Below are 19,714 nucleotides of genomic sequence, written 5' to 3'. Positions count from 1 at the left end.
GTTCGAAATGGTTTTCTTCAATACCACGAGTACTAAGTTTTCTAAATTGGAACCATTCCATAAAACAAGGCGCTTTTCAGGGCTATTAAACCTTCCAAAAAAGAGTTTAGGAAATACAGTTCAATGCTTTCTAAAACATTATCCAAAATAATAATAAAACACAAATTGATGTTTTCATAATTTGTTTGCCAGGATCTGATGAGTATGTGAATTTGGCAATTGTTCTGAGCTTATTGATAGTTGGGGACTTTCCTGATTATTCAATTTTCACCAATTCTTAAATTGTTTCCAGATTGAAAATACAGTAATTTACTATTAGTTCGACATTTAGCTAATTGGACGGACATGTAATGCAACTTATTTAGTTGGACATTTTTGTAAACATAGAGATCCAAATTATGACCCCACATTGAAAGTCGACACTGTACCACTGTCATCGCAAATGTTCAATTACAGGTTAAAATCGCCTCCAATGCGACACTGAGTGGCGCTTTGACACGTCGCATTGAATGTGATTTACTGTACAACATGTCACAAAGCTGGATGGGATGAAATTTTCCAACTGTGAAAACTGTGGCGAGTGGCAAACGCAATCGCTAAACAGAAAGGTTTAGCCGAACAAGATAGGTATATCGGGTGATAACAAAACAATAAACTCTTTAGATTAAAGATAATTTTGTGATCCTGAAAAGGACCCTTTTTAACCTGCATGTGAATCCAACGAGCGAACAAATCGTAATGAATGTATTTTTTTGCCATCGCTCCCTTTTAACGCTCATTCGTTCGTCTCGTTGGACTCGCCCCTCTGGCTGAGTCTGCCGATTTGCCTCTATTCTGTGAGTGTGTACCGCTAGAGTATAAAACACGTGGCCCCAAAAAAATATCTTATTTTCTTTCAAACCGTAAACCCGTGTGGTTGTACGGCATCGGCATCGTGGACGTAACAAAGGAGGACAAGTTAAGGGGAAGGCAAAGTCTCACTCGAACCGTGCAGGTCTCCAGTTCCCTGTTGGTCGCATTCACTGATTGCTCCGCAAGGGTAACTAGGCCGAACGGATTGGTGCCGGAGCACCAATATACCTAGCAGCGATTATAGAGTTTCGGCCGTCGGAGTGCTCGAGTTGGCTTGCAGCTGCTCACGACAATCAGAAAACCCGCATCAAGAACAGAGCAGCTTCGGTTCGGCGCTCATCAAGGCAACAATTAGTTTCAGTGAGTGGCAAAGTGTTTCTCCGGCACGTCGCATTAAATGTAATTTACTGAACAACATGTACAAGCTGGATAGGAAGAAATTTTCCAACTGTGAAAGCTGTGGCGAGTGGCAAACGCAATAGCTAAACAGGAAGGTTTAACCGAACAAGATGGGAATATCGAGTGATAACAAAAACACAACACCAAAGGTTCTTTTCAGAACCATCAACATGTTCATAAAGAGAAACAGTAAACTAATCCATTTTTCAGGTAGATAGGTAGGTATTCACGTAGGAGAAGATAATAAAACAATATATTTAAAATATATATTTAACAAAAGCTGTTCCCTTTGTATAGTCCTACGTCACTCCGGTTATGTCCCCGACATTACCCACCCGTCTTTTTTTGTACGATTTAATGTTTGCTGGGTTCTTCAATCAGCCTGCTGGTCCACTTCGTCTATTGCACAAACATTGTGCCAGCGAAATACTTCCAATTATTGTGCTAATCAAACACTCTAGGCGGCACCGGCAACAGAATACCAGCGCAGACATGCAATACCAACTCGCCAATCATTCAGCAGCAAAAAACTTCGAGCGTGGAAGTGAACCCATCTGCAAATTGTGTCAACATAAACAAGTGCCCAAGTTCGAAAAGTCTCGGACCATCGCCACACAGTTCATTTGCACCAAGTGGAAATAGATGAACAAAACATAACCTTTTTTGTCATTACTGCAAGAACTGAACATACAATCAAGGCGCCTAGAAGTATATCCTAAAGGCTGATTTAGACGATGCCAGTCAGCGCTCTAGTTGAAGTATCCAGTGAATAGAGAACAGACACTCTGTTCAAGTTAGAGGCCAATTACTTCGATACTGGTACAAGTAACTTGAACAGAGTGTCTGTTCTCTGTTCACTGGATACTTCAACTAGAGCGCTGACTGGCATCGTCTAAATCAGCCTTTAAGGTGGGCCAACTTGCCAGAACCACTCTTCAGCCATCTTGGAAATCTACTGTGTTTGTTGTAAACAAAACACAATACGCTTGTGCCCAATCTCGCTCGTGATCAGTCTGTCTCTTTCACGCTTCAAACAAATAATTATCCTTCTGCTTTCTTCCGTACTGCTTTCATATACCCTAACCAACTTAGTTAGAGGTGTGCAAATCAGCTCATCATGATGAACAGCTCTGATCATATCAGCTCATCTAAATGAGCTGTTCTTTATGAACAGCTCTTCAGCTCAGTTGTCAGTGCCGACTTTCAATTTGGGTCCCAAACTCGATAGCCACGAAGCCAGTTTGAAAATGTTAAAATTCAAATGAAATTTTTCGCACCATATTATTAATTACTTGAAACACGTATTCCAGACTATTATTTACAACAGACTCGGCGAGTACAACATTTCCGACATTTTTACTGAGGCTTTACATTACAATAGAAAGTTTTCTTCAAAAAAAAAAAAATCTTATGAGATTTTTGCACCGCCTGCAAACAAAGTGTTTTTCATTGAAATAGAATACTCATTTGATACACAGAAGTTAATTTTCATTAATAATTTGTATTTTAAAAACGTGTTCATTCTGCCTGAGAGCCAATTATTATTTTTGGCGCCCCCTAAACTGGTAAACAAAGCTCAATGCCGTCAACGCGAATATAACAGTTGAAAAGACGAGGGACAAATGAAACTAAACTGATGTCTTAACACGAAGAGCGAGAGACGGTCAGTTCATTTGAATCTTACAGCTCACACACTCTCTTCAATTCTACAGCTCTTTTCTCTCCTTCATCATCATCAAAGTGAGCTGAAGAGCTGTTTGATTTTTTTTGCGAGCTGTTTCGTTCGTTGGACGTTGGACGTTCGTTCGAAGTCCCGAGCTGGGCTATAGCCCAGTTGAGAAACAGCCCAGTTAAAGAACAGGTGCTGTAACTCAATTTGGAACAAGTTGGCGCATGGTTCTTGTTGGCCAAGCCTCGACAATATGACAATCGAGAAGAGAAAGGCGACAAACATTTTCAGGCATGTGAAACTGCCGAAGTTCACTTGAAATATCTGGTTTAGCAGGCTATACCTGTAACTTGAAAAGTGTCATTTTCTTTGTAACCGGAATCGTCAACCAGAAAATTCACGTGAACGAATGCCTGAAGAAACATCTGCTGTCTTCTGAAGCTACCCGATTGCTGCGTGCAATTTCTGCTATATTCGACATTCTACCCATACGGAACAAAACCAATGGAGTAATATGCCGCCAGGTGCAGGTGGTGCCCAAGAACAAAAACCTAATCCAATCGAGAGATACCTGATCAAAAGGAAACCTCAAGAAAATCCAAAAACTGTTGGAAGTGGGAACCAGTTTAAGGTGAACTGACGTTCTGCGGGCACATTTTTCATCGTAAATGAAGTAATGTAAAGCAGAGAATAATAATGATCATGCGGAATGACGTGATTCCTGCTAGTAATGTCATTGTCATTGGTTGTGCGAGGAACGTTTTATATTTTCTCCAGCTGTACACTCAGATTTTTCTATACCTTTTGAGGTTTCCACAAGTCATTTTTAAAGGTATTATGCAAAATGAAACCTTATTAATCTAATAAACCAAAAGTGATCATTTCAATACTCTTTACAATTAATCAACAAATAAAGGGCTGCAATCAAATTTCAGAGATCTATCAACGCTACTCTTCCGCTGTAAGGAGTAATTGCAATTTCAATGAATTACATCGTCATTTCGGTAATCAATTGTACATAACTCAAAATACGCATACATCATATGTCTCATTTATTTACAGCTTCACACTTAGCAATTTACACACTATTTCTTTAAAACTTATTTTACAACATCTTCGTCAATGCGAACACCAATAGGGCAGTAAAAGTTGCCGCATTCGCTAGGCTCTGTCCGAAATCTCCGGCCGATGGTACTTTATGCGTTGAACCTTCAACCTCCTCGGGTATATTAGAAATCTCATTCTCCTGGTTCAGTTCGTCTGTCGCCACCACAATGGCGTCATTCACTGTTTTCAACAACTTGTACTTCTGCTTTACTGGCGGTGGTATATTTAGCTTGATATTATCATGATCGCCAAAGTCGGCATAGGTTTCCTTTTCGGGGTCACACAGTCCATTGAAATCATCCGTATCGACGGACCAAATCATCAGACCTGCCAAATTTTGACGAATTGCAAAACGTACTTTATTTGCAATCGAACGGGTACTATCATAGATCACCACTTTCGTTGTGTTTCCCTCCACCATGGTTGCGATTGCTTCACAGGCCTCAGAATCCCAGGAGACATTCCAACCGTCTGGATTTTGTTTGATTGCCTCACACACCTCATTGTAGCCCATGAATCCGTTCTCCTTGGTAGAAGGACCAGAGAAGCCTTTCTCATCCGATTCATCGCCCATTTTGGCACGCTTTGAAGAGGTTACGAAAGTTCTACCGTAGAAGGGCAATCCCAGCACTATTCTACTGGATGGTGCCCCCAGAGCTAACAAATGTTCGATTGTATATTCCACATTCAGCACATCCCGACTCTGTAGCGGGGCATTTGGACCAATCTTTCTGTTCCAACTTCCATTGTAATCGTAGGACATGATATGGAGGAAATCCAAATATTTGGACAACGTTTTGATGTCATACGCCGAGTCGATCGTATCTTTGCCCGCACCAATTGCCGATGTTAGCATCAAGTTGTTTCTTTTAAACAGTTGACTGAGTTCTTTGACGAGCGAAACAAAATTCTCTCGATCGTAGGGTTTTCCACCACGTTGTGTCGGATACTCCCAGTCCAAATCCAGCCCATCGAAACCGTACCGTCTGGAATTAAATTTCTAAATTATACTATTGTCCTACTACACAATCGAACGTTTGATACTTACTTGACAAACTCCAGCGCATTTTTCACGAAAGCTTGGCGCCTCTCCGGATTTGCCGCCAGGTTAGAATACTTCTCGGAACCCTCGTTCCAGCCACCGATGGCAATCAATACCTTCAAATGTGGATTCGAGGTACGCATCCCCACCAGCTTCTCGTAACCTCCCTTTCCGTAGTTGTCTTTCAGATCTTGCCACGCATCTGAAATTGAATGAGAGAAAATTATAAGACTTGCAGTACAAAATCAGATAAAAGTTCAATAAATTAAAATAAAATTTAAATCACACTAAAATTAATGGGTTGTTCGGGATGTTCCTGCTGAAGCTTAGAAAAAAACGAAGCCATCTTCTTTTAGGTAGACATACATTCAATTATAATTTTTCGACATCTTTCACACCATTCCTCATAACTCTCATAACTTGTCAAATAATGGAACTGATCACGAACATCACAGCACGTACGCTTTCACGTGACTTACACTTCACTTGATCTTTTTGTGTCTATCATCATTGTCACGGACAGTTGCGTGTAAAAATAAGCTCCGTGAAGTGAAACAGTTCATTCCCGTTTATAAGAGACATGACGAGTTTCATGCCAACTCGACTGGCCGTTGGCAGCACCATCTCAGGTAGCAGTGAAACGTTGTGGGTGTAAAGACATTGGTCATTTAAGCAACTTTGCATACATGAAATATTCGAAAAATAATTAGACTACTTTTTGGAAAGCCAATTTTTTTTGTTAATTTTTTACAAAAAATTATAACTTGAAAACTATCATACCTACAAATTTCTTTTCAAAGGATGAAATGTAGGAAATTATGTATAATTTTATAAATTAATTATAATTTCCAAATTTTATTTTTCAATGAATTTTTTATCCAGAAAATTCTTTGATAATTTTTAATGAAAACCTAAGTAATTTCCTACGTATCATTCTCTGACTAACTTTTTGTAGATCTTATAGTTTTTAAGTTTTTCTTTTTTTAAGATTTTCCGAAAAAAAAGTTGAAAAAACACAAAATTTAAAAAAACCAAAGAAATCTATCAGACCTACAAAATTTTAGTCAAAGAATGGAGTGTAGGAAATTATTTTAGTTTTCATTAAAAATTATAAAGATTTTTTTGGAAAAAAAATTCATTGAAAAAAAAATATTTTGAAAATTAAAATTCATTTTTCTCGAGAATATATGCATTTAAAATTCTTTAAAAAAATTGATATAAAAAGCCCTTCCCACAAGTTTTCCATACATCGGACGATGGGCACATTTACATGGAAAAAGTTTTTCGAACAACAACTTGATCATGTTGTCTTTGGAAAAAATATAACTAACCCTAATTTTTTCCATATTTTTTTTGGTATTTTTCGTAAAAATTCAAACAATTTTCTACATTTCATCCTTTGACAAGAATTTTGTAGGTATCATCGTTGTGACGTCACAATTATAAATTTTTGTAAAAAATTAAGAAAAAAAACTTATCTTTTTCCAAAAAGTAGTATTCTTTTTCGAATATTTCATGTATGCAAAGTTGCTTAAATGACCCAAAGTTGCTTAAATGATCCACAACGTTTCACTACTATCTGAGATGGTGCTGCCAACTCCAAGGACGAGTTAGCAAAAATTCGTCACATGTCAATTGCATAATTCCAGGCGTTTGAACGTTATGTCGGTTGCATAATTTCGGACGTTTGAACCTTATGTAGGTAAAATACAGTGTATGAGATAATATTCCATTTAATTAAGCGTATGTTTCAGAATGACAACTTTACGGTTATGTCTCGATGATTCGGTATTTCACTATTCGGGCTCATCTCATGATTCATTTGTTTGGTGCGTTAGTTTGCTGAATCAAACGCTGGTTGAAAGGCGAGGAGGAATGCCTGGTTGCTCGTAAATAATGTAGTTGTTGAACATGTGGGAATGTATTTTTATATTCTCTTTCTATAAATAACTCTAGAGTTAAACGAGTTATGAGTTCGCGTTCCCTATCTCGAACGTTTTGCCCATTTAAAGTTCGAAGAGAAACAGATCGAACGAAATGCAAAAACAACTCGAACGGAATACAGAATTATCCACCTCAGTATAATCTGAGCTACTCCCATACGGGATTCTGAATTTCATCTCCTTTATCCATCCTATTCTCGTGTAATTTGACATACGGGACACGAGGATTGATTTAATTATTTAAACAGAAACTGGTTAACATCATCGGTCAGAAACATAAGTTTCATATAAAATATCTGATGGATTTCAAGGCATTTTCTAAAAGTGATGGAGATTTAGACGGATATCAAAATTATGAAAAAAGAATTTCAAAACAGTATCTTGTGAATGCTTTGTAATGATAGACTCATTTTTCCTTGTTTGAAACTTCTTATCAGTTCAGTTCAGTTCTTTCACCCCTTTTCTGCTATTCGATCGATCCGAAATATTTCGAACGACTTGATAAAATTCCATTCTGTATTCCGTTCGAGTTGTTTTTGCATTTCGTCCGATCAGTTTCTCTTCGCACATCAAATGGGCCAAAACGTTCGAAACAGGGAATGCGAAATTATAACTCGAACGAAATAACGATTCCGAACGAAATGGAAATCCGTCGGAATACAAAATAGGGAAGTTTGTTTTTAAGAAACATCAAATTTTGCAGTTCATTTTGCTCTTAAATCTATTATCACTTTTTAATATTCTTTTATTCAAAGCATGTCTTCAAAACAATATCGTTGAACGTAAAAAGGAAAAAAATAATGGCCTTATTCTTTATAACTATCATGCGAATGTTTGAATTACAAAAACCTGCTCTGCAATGTTGGAAAAACTTCACGGTTATGCGAATGTCTGACATGTTTTTGTGGAACACGATGCATTTTTTTAACCGTTAAATGCAGGCCCCGGCCAAGAGGATATGATCCGCGAGTCAAGATTGTAACCAACGCTTTCATGGTTACAATAATCCTATGGATACAGGGACAGCTTAATTAGTCCCATTCAATTTTTGTAAATCGTTCAAGTTGTCAGTAAAAAAATATTAATGTTTATTAGCGTAAGGTTGGTATTGTTGATTGGCGTTGTTTATATTATTTTGTCTAGTTACTTTAATATGTTGCCAGTTTTGTTCTCGTTTTTTTGTTATATGAAATATATATAAGGAAAACAAGTAATCCATTTTCTTGCCATAAAATTCAAATTCCGCCGCAATACCAACCTCCCCAAATAAAATTGTACTTTGCTGCTGTCATCGTCATCTCTGCTCTGTTGCTGCTTCGCAAAGGCGCTACACGTGACTTGGCGTTTCGTAAGAAAAGTTCTCGTGACTAGTTAAAGTGAAAGATCCTGGAGATCTTGAACAGTGCTCCACTAGTGACACCACACGTTAGCCAAGGTCTGGTGGAGTCGTCGAGTGGAGTGATAGTGTGGTGTGATGTGTTATCGGTCCACGGACAAAAAAACGTAATTACGTCGTGAGTGCACGGGTGGTCTTTGTTAGGCTGAATTCGTACCTAAAAGTGAATTTGAACGCTAGACCGAGATCTGTGACCGCCCAAAGTATCGTTACACTCCACTCGGCCATCGTTAGTCACTCTCGTGTGTTTTGTGCACATGGTACCAATCCCCGGGCAAAGAGCAAAAAAACGCTGGCCTCCGCTACATAAAGGCCTTTCGCCGCTGCATCTGGAATCACCTTGTCGTTTTCGTCGTCTGGGAACCCTACACAGCTGCGTACGTTCGTCGGAAGCCCGCCGACGTCACCGAGAGAGCCCGTCCTGCCAACTATGTCGACCACCGTTCATCACGGCCGCAACGATTCAAAGAGTACTCAATGAATGGAGTGAAGCAAGTTATGAAAGAGAATATATATTGTATTTCACACACACAATCAAACATTCCCTATGAATTTTCCTCAAAAATATATATGTTAGGTCTTACTAAATTAAGCTGTATATCTATTATCTGTTCAACAAATTCCTATGTTCTTTGCTTGTTTTCCGCTTACTTGTATCCACTTTATTAAATATATACCATAAAAGAACATAACCCTGTAGCCATAGTGTGTTACGAAAAGTGCGATTCGTTGAAATATTTTCAGGTGACCGTGATAGAAAACGACCCTGTCCGTTCTCAACAAAAGAGTTCATTGCAAGACCCACCCCAGATGGTTGCCGTGGCTAGACCAGCAATCAGGGGCGTAGCCAGGGGTCCGTCTGACCCTTGAAGAAAAAGAGAACGAGCCACGGAGTTTCACAAAAAGTTTCAAGATGTGTCGCAAATTGATTGTCATTGTCATTGCCAAACTATCAAACTTCTCGGTGAGCTCAAGGCAGATCTACGTAACATGGTGCGCCCATTCGCTAATCATATTTAACTCGAAACAATCGTCAAATTCTGGAAAATTCAAAGAAGCCAGTTTTGCAATCTTAAAATTTGAATGGATTCTTAAGTTATTCGATTACTTAAAACACGACGCTCACCTAACCATTTGGCTATATATTTCACAACACACAACATTTACAAAAACTCGGCGTGATAACACAAAATCATCATCAGACACAATTCCAGTTCAATATTACGTAATACTATATTGCATAGAATACATATTCGAAATATAAAAGTAAATTTTTATTCATTATTTTTTATTTTAGAAGTGTGTTAATGTCATCCTGTAAATTAATGACTGTAGAATGGTTTTCACATTTTGACCCACCTGGCAGTATGTTAAGCGCCTTGATTTACACCAGCTTGAGAGTTTGGCAGTTCTCGCGAGTGGTAGTGGTCACAAAATGCTGTGTATTAGCACGGCAGTGGAACTTCATACAAATCACTCGTCGAAAAGTGTCTCCTTTTTCACCGCTTGTTTACATCGACGAATATATTTTTTCCACTATGTTTCGTAGGAGAGTGCAAGGCGCCTAGAAGTATATACTAAGGTGGGCCAACTTGCTAAAACCACTCTTCAGCCATCTTGGAAATCTACTGTGTTTTGTTTGTAAACAAAACACAATACGCTATTGCCGAAGCTCGCTCGTGATCAGTCTGTCTCTTTCACGCTACAAGCAAATGATTCCCCTTCTACTTTCTTCCGTGCTGTTTTCATATACCGCTCCCCTAACCAACTTAATGACGAAACGGCCTCACCTAGTACCATAGACCCGTCTTGGGAGAGTGTATGCATACTGACAGATTTCTACTACGAGGTGTTTAATAAAGGATGAAAGGTGGGATTGTTTATGTTTATATATGATTTATCGTACGATTTAATTGAATGCATAAAAGATGTCAACAAAACTGGAGTTAAGCACCTTTTTAAATTTGAACAAATGTTGATAACAGATTCCCAGCAATTCTTGATGTTTATTGCGTGATTTGGTTGCTGTATAAGTTGTTTGAAACGAAGGTTTAGTGTAATGATTTTATTTTGAGGATTATATTCACAAACATACAAGTATGACTAATATAAATTGCATGTATATGAAGCGCCTGCCAGCCCATACATGCAAACGTGGAGGCGATATACATACATCTTAGAAAAACTTGAATCGTATAATTATCGTTTAGATTACATCATATACCCCATATACATGTATATGGCCTGCAATTTTATATGCATATACCAGTTATACACATCATACAAGTAATGTGTCTTGGATGTAAGTATATCGCCACCTAGGTAGTGCGGACTGAATCAAAACGGCTGTCAAAAAAGATCCAATTGAAATGTCAAAAGAGATCCAACGATCAGGAGTGTTATTTTTCTTATGATAATCAACACTATAAAAGAGGTATTGTTGTCAGGGGCAAAAAAAATTAAAATAACAAAATGAACGAACTACATTTTTCCGTCAATTGTTTGATTAACCATTGTATCTCTGAAAGAGCATCTCAGCCTTTCACTGAGCTACGCCTTTTTAATGTCCCCTCTCTTTGACATAACGTTTTTTCGAACGAAATAAAAACAAACGAAGTCAGAGTCACGTAAATGTTTACTCCTGCGATTTGAAAATATTCGATAAAAAGTGGAAGGAAGAGATGCCAGATTATTTTTAAAAAAAGTCTGTAAAAACATGTGAATGTCTGTTAAAAATGTGGAAAAGTCTGTAAAAGTGTGCAGATCTATAGAAATGTCTTTTAACGTTAATTTTCACATATTCATGAATACTTTGTACATCGTGATGCACGTAAGATTGTATTTTGTTCTCAGATCTTCGTCAAAAGTGGTAATATTGTTCTTTATCGCAAAACATTAGACTCGTATTTTTTTATTTTTTCATTGGGGTGCCCATTTCCATTTTAGGGTGATCCAAAAAATCATTTTTTTTCCACTTTTTCCCAAAATGACTTTTTTCTAAAATTTATAACTTTCGAACCACTTAACCGATTTAGATGATCGACATATCAAATTGAAGCCAATGAGCTTTAATTGAGAAATATTGAACTTGCAGATAATATGGATCCTATTTTCGTAATTATTGATTGTAGTCGTTTTTAATGTTTTCATGGCTTTGGACTAGGGGGCGCTATATTTTTTTATATTTTTTCTTGGAAGCTGAGAATTTTTTACATAAAATATCTCGATATCAGAGATGCTATTTTTTTCGTTTTTGAAATATGATTTTTCAAAACTAATCGATGGTTCGAAAAACAAATTTTCCCCATTTTTCCCACTACAAAAACATAACTCTTGAACTATTGGACCGACTTATATCATCGACATATCAAATTGAAGCTTACGAGCTATTTTTCTTTGGAAAAATGTTACTTTTGCGAAAAAATTGAATTCTTGTTTTTGTAATTATTGATTGATTTATTTTTTCATAGTTTTCTCGTTTAAAGATAGGAGCGCTATTTTTTTTTTATATTTTTTATGGAAAGCTGAGGATTATTAACCTAACATATCTCGATATCAGAGATGTTATAATTATCGTTTTTAAGTTATAAATTTGTAAATTTAACATGTTTTAAGTCTTCGATCAATATTCATATGTGACTAAATTAGAACTATGCTACTAGAATCCTTCCCGCAAGTGTGATATTTTTTCAAATTTTGCTTATTGGCTTCAATTTAATACATCGATCATCAAAACCGGTTCAGTAGTTCAAATGTTATGATTTTTTGCAGAAAGTTATTGGACAAAGGGGGAAAAATGATTTTTCGAACCACCATTACTTTGAAACATCATATCTAAAAAACATAAAAATAGCATCTCTGATATCGAGATATGTTATGCAAAAATCCTCAGCTTTCAAGAAAAAATATAAAAATATAGCGCCCTCTAGTCCAAAGTCATAAAAAAAATAAAAAACGACTACGATCAATAATTACTAAAATATAATAATTTTTTTTCGCATGTTAAATATTTTTTAATAAAAGGCTACGTCAATAGCTTCAATTTCATATGTCGATCATCTTAATCGATTCAGTGATTCAAAAGTTATTAATTTTCATTTGTGAATTTTGGGAAAAAGTGGAAAAAATTTATATTTCGGACCACTTAATAACTTATGTGTCGTAAGTGTGTTTAAATGTTTCAATGGTCTACACATACATACATACACATACATACGCGTTGTTAATTTTTACAAAAATCAGTATTTCTTCGTTGATATATCGGACATCCACCAAGGCTTGCAGTCTTGTCGTTGATGAAATTTATAAGAAAATACAGTGTATATTTTCCATCCGCCATGCAAGGCTATACAAGTTTTAGATCCCCACACGGCCATGAACCATGTCTGTGGTAACAATAACGAACAGTAACCCATATTTCGTCATAAGCAGACCCGAAAGCGAATGTAAATTGTTGAGAATAGAATGAAAATTTTTATTCGATTTTGTTTTAATACTTAGAAGACAAAGTCCTGACCCTAGCTTAACTATTTTTCAATAAATCTCCTTGCATTTCAGCAAAACAATCTTATCTAGAACAAAAAATAATTATCAGAGACAATTTTCGTTCAAGGTTTTTCGTTACCTGCAGAGAATGCAATTTTTCATTAATTGTGAATAACCGTATCCTCTCTTTCGTCTGCAATTATGTCAGGGCAAAAGTACTTATGTGTATGAGTTCCAAACTTCATACACACCAGATGGGCCAACCAGAAAGACTGCCGGGCCGCAGGTTGAGTATCGCTGGTCTAACGTCATGTGTATTGATATAAACTAAATATAATAACTTTTCTGTATTAAAACTATGGAAAAATGGCATATGGTGAGTCAAATATCTTTGATGTGATGAATAGAGCCCTTTTATTTTTCAAAAACCTGTGAAATATTGTTATATCCAAAGTCTACAACAAAAATAAAAAGTGTTTTACAGATATGTCTGTAAATTCACAAACATATTTGTAAATCTGGCATCTCTGGTGGTCTAAGAATTTATTGCAAGAAATCGCTTGAAAACATGAATGAATTTGCTTGAAAATGATGTGGATTGAGTCCGCACCACTTAGATCGCCACCAATTTTAGATTTATGACGTAGAACTACGTCTTACATTAAGGGTCCCAAATCAGAAAACAGGTCACGTTTTTATGAAATAAAGTTAACGTTAATAACTATTTTTTCTACGAACGAATTTAAACGATTTGCAGACCTATAAATTGTAAATTTTCTAAGATTTTTTTTGTTTGATATGCTTTACATTACAATCCCATAGTCTGTATATGGTTTAAACTGATGAAAATTGGAAGCATTCCCATTTTTCCATACATGTGTTCTGTCCATTTGTGCAACCGCTAAAACAGAAACAACGAAGGGGGATAGCAGAAAGAAAAAAATTGCGAAGTAAACTTCACCCTTGCATAATAAGTAAGCTGTCGGTAGCGTATAACTATTGTATCTCCTCTGAGGAAAATTCTCAGAATCTTTCTGTGCCCGAAACAACAAAGGTCGCTTATTCTACTCGTTTTGTGTTTAATGTTTCCCCTCGAGCTGTGAACGCTAGTAAATATTTCACTTGAAGTGTATCTGGCATTGCAATTAACACAACCATCCGAGTCATGGCAAAGAAAGCGAAAAAAGAGAAGAGTGCAAATGATTATAGGTCGCTTCTAAACATTGATGTTTGGTTTTTCGAAAACAAGCAACGTTTTCGTTGCGCGAAACATAGAAACTTAGAGAAACTTTGTTGACGGTTTTGACCGAGAGTCGAGAAACGATTTTTCTTAAACGGTCATTCTCGCAATGTTTCATTTTTAGCACTGCAACTGTGTGCATCTGTTAGACGCGTGTTTGATGCTTGTTGAATGACGATGCACTTTTTCTATTTCTTTTGAATTATGAATTTTAAACTTGAAACTCAGACAGTTCATTCGTCTTTGATTTCCGTATCAAATTAGTGTGAATGTGAATGTGAATGGAAACTTTGCTTCCTTTATTTGGTAAAATAATCTCGTACAAAAATTGTTTTTGAAGAAAATTTTATATTATAATTATAAGTTTTAGTGAGAATATCGGAAAGTGTATAGAAAATAGGTCAAGTTAGGGTAAGAAAGACGTGCTTCAAGTAAGTAAATAACGCCAAGTAAAAATTTTCATTCAGATTTTAGCAATTTAAAAGTGCCTTCGGACTGAGTAGTAAGGCTCGTTAAAAACTAATTTCGTATCCAGATGTCGGCACCGTATCGTTGTTATTTGTTATTTGATCCTAATTTTATTGCTAACTACTTTACTGTTGGAAAATAATTGAATGTTCTTCTCTGCTAGGCCGCTGCTATTATGCTATGCTAGATGGCAAGAGAATCACAAAAAGATGTAGGGTGGAAATTCCGATGCAATGTTTCCCTCTCTTCAGGAACTGAGCACCGGACGTAACAGAAACGAAAATATACAAAGAATCCATAATAGAAATTTTCGCTAAAATGAAATGTGAATGCAACTATTATTCAATTTTGAATATATTTGGCAACACTGTGAAAATGTTGGAAATCTCATTTTTGTATATTTATCTTTGTCAATTGTTTTCCTCATCAACCAATCAGAAGCCGAGTTGCAAGTGGACCGAGTTTGACAGAAGAAGTGGTCCGGAATCGGCCCCCTATTGTCATGTCTCGTCTCAGGTTAAATGCATTATATTTCTTTTTAAATACAATGTGTGTCTTTGAAAGTGTTGCGCAATGCTGTCAAATTTTGACAGGTAGAAAAAGACGGGTGGGTAATGTCGGGGACATAACCGGAGTGACGTAGGACTATACAAAGGGGACAGCTTTTGTTAAATATATATTTTAAATATATTGTTTTATTTTCTTCTCCTACGTGGATACCTACCTATCTACCTGAAAAATGGATTAGTTTACTGTTTACTCTTTATGAACATGTTGATGGTTCTGAAAAGAACCTTTGGTGTTGTGTTTTTGTTATCACTCGATATTCCTATCTTGTTCGGATAAACCTTTCTGTTTAGCTATTGCGTTTGCCACTCGCCACAGTTTTCACAGTTGGAAAATTTCTTCCCATCCAGCTTGTGACATGTTGTTCAGTAAATTACATTTAACGTGCCGGAGAAACACTTTGCCACTCACTGAAACTAATTGTTGCCTTGATGAGCGCCGAACCGAAGCTGCTCTGTTCTTGATGCGGGTTTTCTGATTGTCGTGAGCAGCTTTGCAAGCCAATTCGAGCACTCCGACGGCCGAAACTCTATAATCGCTGTTAGGTATACTGGTGCTCCGGCACCAATCCGTTCGGCCTAGTTACCCTTGCGGAGCAATCAGTGAATGCGACCAACAGGGAACTGGAGACCTGTACGGTTCGAGTGAGACTTTGCCTTTCCCTTAACTTGTCCTCCTTTGTTACGTCCACGATGCCGATGCCGTACAACCACACGGGTTTACGGTTTGAAAGAAAATAAGATATTTTTTTGGGGTCCGCGTGTTTTATACTCTAGCGATACACACTCACAGGGTAGACCAAACCAAAACGGCAGACTCAGCCAGAGGGGCGAGTCCAACGAGACGAACGAATGAGCGTTAAAAGGGAGCGATGGCAAAAAAATACATTCATTACGATTTGTTCGCTCGTTGGATTCACATGCAGGCTAAAAAGGGTCCTTTTCAGGATCACAAAATTATCTTCAATCTAAAGAGTTTATTGTTTTGTTATCACTCGATATCCCCATCTTGTTCGGCTAAACCTTTCTGTTTAGCGATTGCATTTGCCACTCGCCACAGCTTTCACAGTTGGAAAATTTCTTCCCATCCAGCTTGTGACATATTTTACAGTAAATTACATTCAATGGCACGTCGCATTACCACCACTCAGTGTCGGATTGGAGTTAATTTTAACCTGTAATTGAACATTTGTGATGACAGTGGTACAGTGTCGACTTTCAATGTGGGGTCATAATTTGGACCCCGAACTCTATGTTTACAAAAATGTCCAACTAAATATGTCGCATTACAGGTCCGTCCAATTAGCAAAATATCAAGATAAGTGTAAATTGTTTTAGAAAGCATTGAACTGTATTTCCTAAACTCTTTTTTGGAAGGTTTAATGGCCCTGAAAAGCGCCTTGTTTTATGGAATGGTTCCAATTCAGAAAACTTAGTACTCGTGGTTTTGAAAAAAAACATTTCGAACGCCCTCGATGCCGCCTTGTTCTGGATTTGCCACCAAAGCAGTTTGTATAAAGAACAATTTTTTTTCTTCTGCTACTTGATGCCGTTTTGCGATTGCGTTCGTCACTCGCCACTCGCTGCAACTGCCTGTTGTTGTCTTGATGTCCACCGAACCGAATGGGTTCTGTTCCGAATGCGGGTTTTCTTATCGTCGCGAGCAGCTTTGCCAGCCAACTCGATCACTTCGGCGTTCGAAACTATATAACGCCTGGTAGGTGGACTGGTGCACTGGTACTAACGCGCTCGGCCTAGCTACCCTTGCGGGGAACTTCAGATCAACGCGGTTCGAGCGGGATTTTGCCTTTCCCTTCACTTTTCCTCCTTTGCCATGTCCAACCATGGCTGCTTGTGTTGGTCGGTTGATCTGATGTGATGCGAAACGATGTGGTGTACGGTTTCGATGAGAATGATCGTTACGGCAGCGGAGCGGGGATTTTTAAGCTGACTGGCTGGCTCGAGAATTACGCATGTGTGAGACTGCGACCAATGTTTCGTTCATTTTTTTCTTTTTCCTTTCCAATCGTGCTTCATTCTATTTCGCTGCTGCTCTGGTTGCCCGTTTTGGTCGGTACGATTTGAGGAGCACAAAATGGACCAATCAAAAATGGGCACATAGTGCATTTGGACAATGCTTGATATTTCACAATTATTCAATTATTTATCTCAAGAAAAATGAAATGTTATTCGTTATGATAGATGCGTAGATATATTTCCTATCAATTGATGCAAAAACCTTTGCGATCTATTGAGAAATGCTCGAGTTATAAGCGTTCCAAATCTTGCATTTTTTCCTACAGTGCCTAGATTTCCATTTCACCCCCTATATCTTCCGGTTAGACGTAGTCCTACGTCAAAAGACAACTGTCATATCATGAAAGTTTGCGCTCAAAAACTAAGATAGATATTTTTAGCACCTATTAAAAGTAAAAAATACTGTGTTCGAATTACCATTTAGAAATTATGTAACGAAGGAAACACCGATGTACATATACATCATCATGCATTTAAGGGTGAATTGGCTAGCCGTGGATATTTGTTTTGGATCGCTAACTTCAATTCTTCCAGATGTAAGCAATACTTGTTGGAACTTATCGATTGATTGCTCATGGTTGAGGCTCATAGGGTGAATGATCTTGGTTTGTCCAATTTAGGGTGTTTTCACGCAACTAGTAAATGCAAATCGATTTTTTTTCATGAAAATCACATATAATCAATACGAGTTTTGGTTTGTTGAAAAGCCCCAAGTCTCTTATTGCTAATAATTGCTAATAAGGCGTTGAAATTATTCGAATTTTTATGTTTTTTTAACGATTTTCCTCAAAGAGAAATTATGCTCATGGTTGGTCCAAAAAATGATAATGGACATTTAGTCATTTAGAAATCTCCATTTTTGAATGACAAAATTTTAATTTCCAAGTAGATGTTGAATTTCTCATTGCTTGAGTTTACTGTCATCATATTGATCCATGCATAATTTAGGCTTTCTTCAGAATATTGCCTTTTCTTGGACAAAAGTGTTCATCTCAATACAGTCAAACTTTATTATTCATCTCAATACAGCCAAACTTTATTTTCTCAATACAGAGAAACTTTATTTCTGCTAAACGCGAAGGACACAATAAAAAAACTGCAGCGCGCCAAGCGGTTGCCATAGGAATCATGTGAACAAAACAACATTAGTGAATCGGACAACTCATGATCAGAATTGAGGTCATCGAAAAGCGTTAATTACATGGTTTACCTATGTAAATCTGATACAAATGGAGTGCAAACATGATGTATACCATATTTGTAAGTGTTATAATCCAGAAAAGGTTTGAATACGTGACTGATTAAAAGTCAGCTCAAATGAGGGGTGCATTGACACCAATAGAAGGTTGATTTTATAATCCATTAAAACATGTGAAACCATAAAAATATCCTATAAACTACTGTAAATTATGAAAAAGACAATTTTATTTATATGTTTTGAAACATTCGAATAGCTGATTTGACAGAGGTGCGCTGAAATGGAGCATTCAAAAAAGTGGACAAACCATGATCATATTTTCGACTGGACAAACCAAAATCATTTACCTTAATACAAAATTCCTTTCCAATTTCACCAGACATAGATTATGAATTTCTTCAGGTGAAAACCAGCCTACGAGAAAACAATTTTTTTGTAAGTGAATCATCCATCGTGATTTGCTCCAAAATACGACGTGTTTTCGTTGCGTCATGAAGCAAAAGAAGCAAACTATTTAAATGTGTGTGGAACTCATATATCGTAGTAATTTACAAAACCAAGCTCCGTCAGATGCTCATGAACTATTTCGCGTGTCTAATAATTATTGATTAGTGTCTGATTATTATCATTAATCAGTGTCTCACTTTGTTCATAATGAGTGGTGACACAAACTTTTCGGACAACCCAATAGTTGTAAGAACAAACCACAACATGAGGATCAGCGCGATCAATGATAAATAAATTATTGCATATTAATGAAACAACTAAAAACAAGTGAAACAAAAGGTATACTCACCAAGAGATCGCATCGCATTGTTGTCCACGTCCAGGCCGGCGAACGCATAGATCGCGTGCGTGCATAGTTTTGGGTCGAAGTGATCCAAGCTGTAGGACGCCGAACCTTCCCGGTAAACGGCCCAAGTCGAAATGTAGCAAACAACGACGCGATCGTGATCGGTTACTGTGGCGCGAGTGGATTGGTAACAATTGTCCGGGGTTGTACATGAAAGGGGCGATAAGAGAAAAAATAAGGAAAGAAAAATTGAAACGGAATGCTTGCCAAATTGAAACACTGGAAACGTAAGAAATCGTAATTTATGTCCGAGTGAAGTGTGAGTCACATGCTAGCGGAAAAAAAGATGAGCGGAATTTGTTATGGATTACGCAAAGTATTATAAAAACAAACCTGCAACTCTATAAATATAAGCAAAGGTTATGGAAAACAAAATTGATAAGATGCAATTTTAAGCTTTGCATGACTTGTAAATAGCCATGAGAGTCATATTGTTACAGTTATCATTTCATTGCAACA

At 37.1% G+C, this 19,714-nt stretch overlaps 1 protein-coding gene across 1 annotated transcript in view; it reads right to left on the bottom strand.

Annotated features, from left to right (window-relative positions):
• Nucleotides 1–3,928: 3,928 nt before the first annotated feature.
• Nucleotides 3,929–19,714, bottom strand: part of LOC129770089 (probable chitinase 2) — a 38,167-nt gene continuing 22,381 nt past the window's right edge. The window contains exons 2-4 of the mRNA XM_055772718.1: nt 19,199–19,363; nt 5,076–5,271; nt 3,929–5,013 (exon numbers count right to left, since the gene is read on the bottom strand). Coding sequence (XP_055628693.1) covers nt 4,026–5,013; nt 5,076–5,271; nt 19,199–19,363 — 1,349 coding nt within the window. The 3' untranslated portion in view covers nt 3,929–4,025. The remainder of the gene's footprint in view (nt 5,014–5,075; nt 5,272–19,198; nt 19,364–19,714) is intronic.

Source organism: Toxorhynchites rutilus, chromosome 2 (assembly GCF_029784135.1).
Source record: "Toxorhynchites rutilus septentrionalis strain SRP chromosome 2, ASM2978413v1, whole genome shotgun sequence".
Taxonomy (NCBI): Eukaryota; Metazoa; Arthropoda; class Insecta; order Diptera; family Culicidae; genus Toxorhynchites; species Toxorhynchites rutilus.
This window is presented reverse-complemented; position numbering and strand designations above follow the sequence as displayed.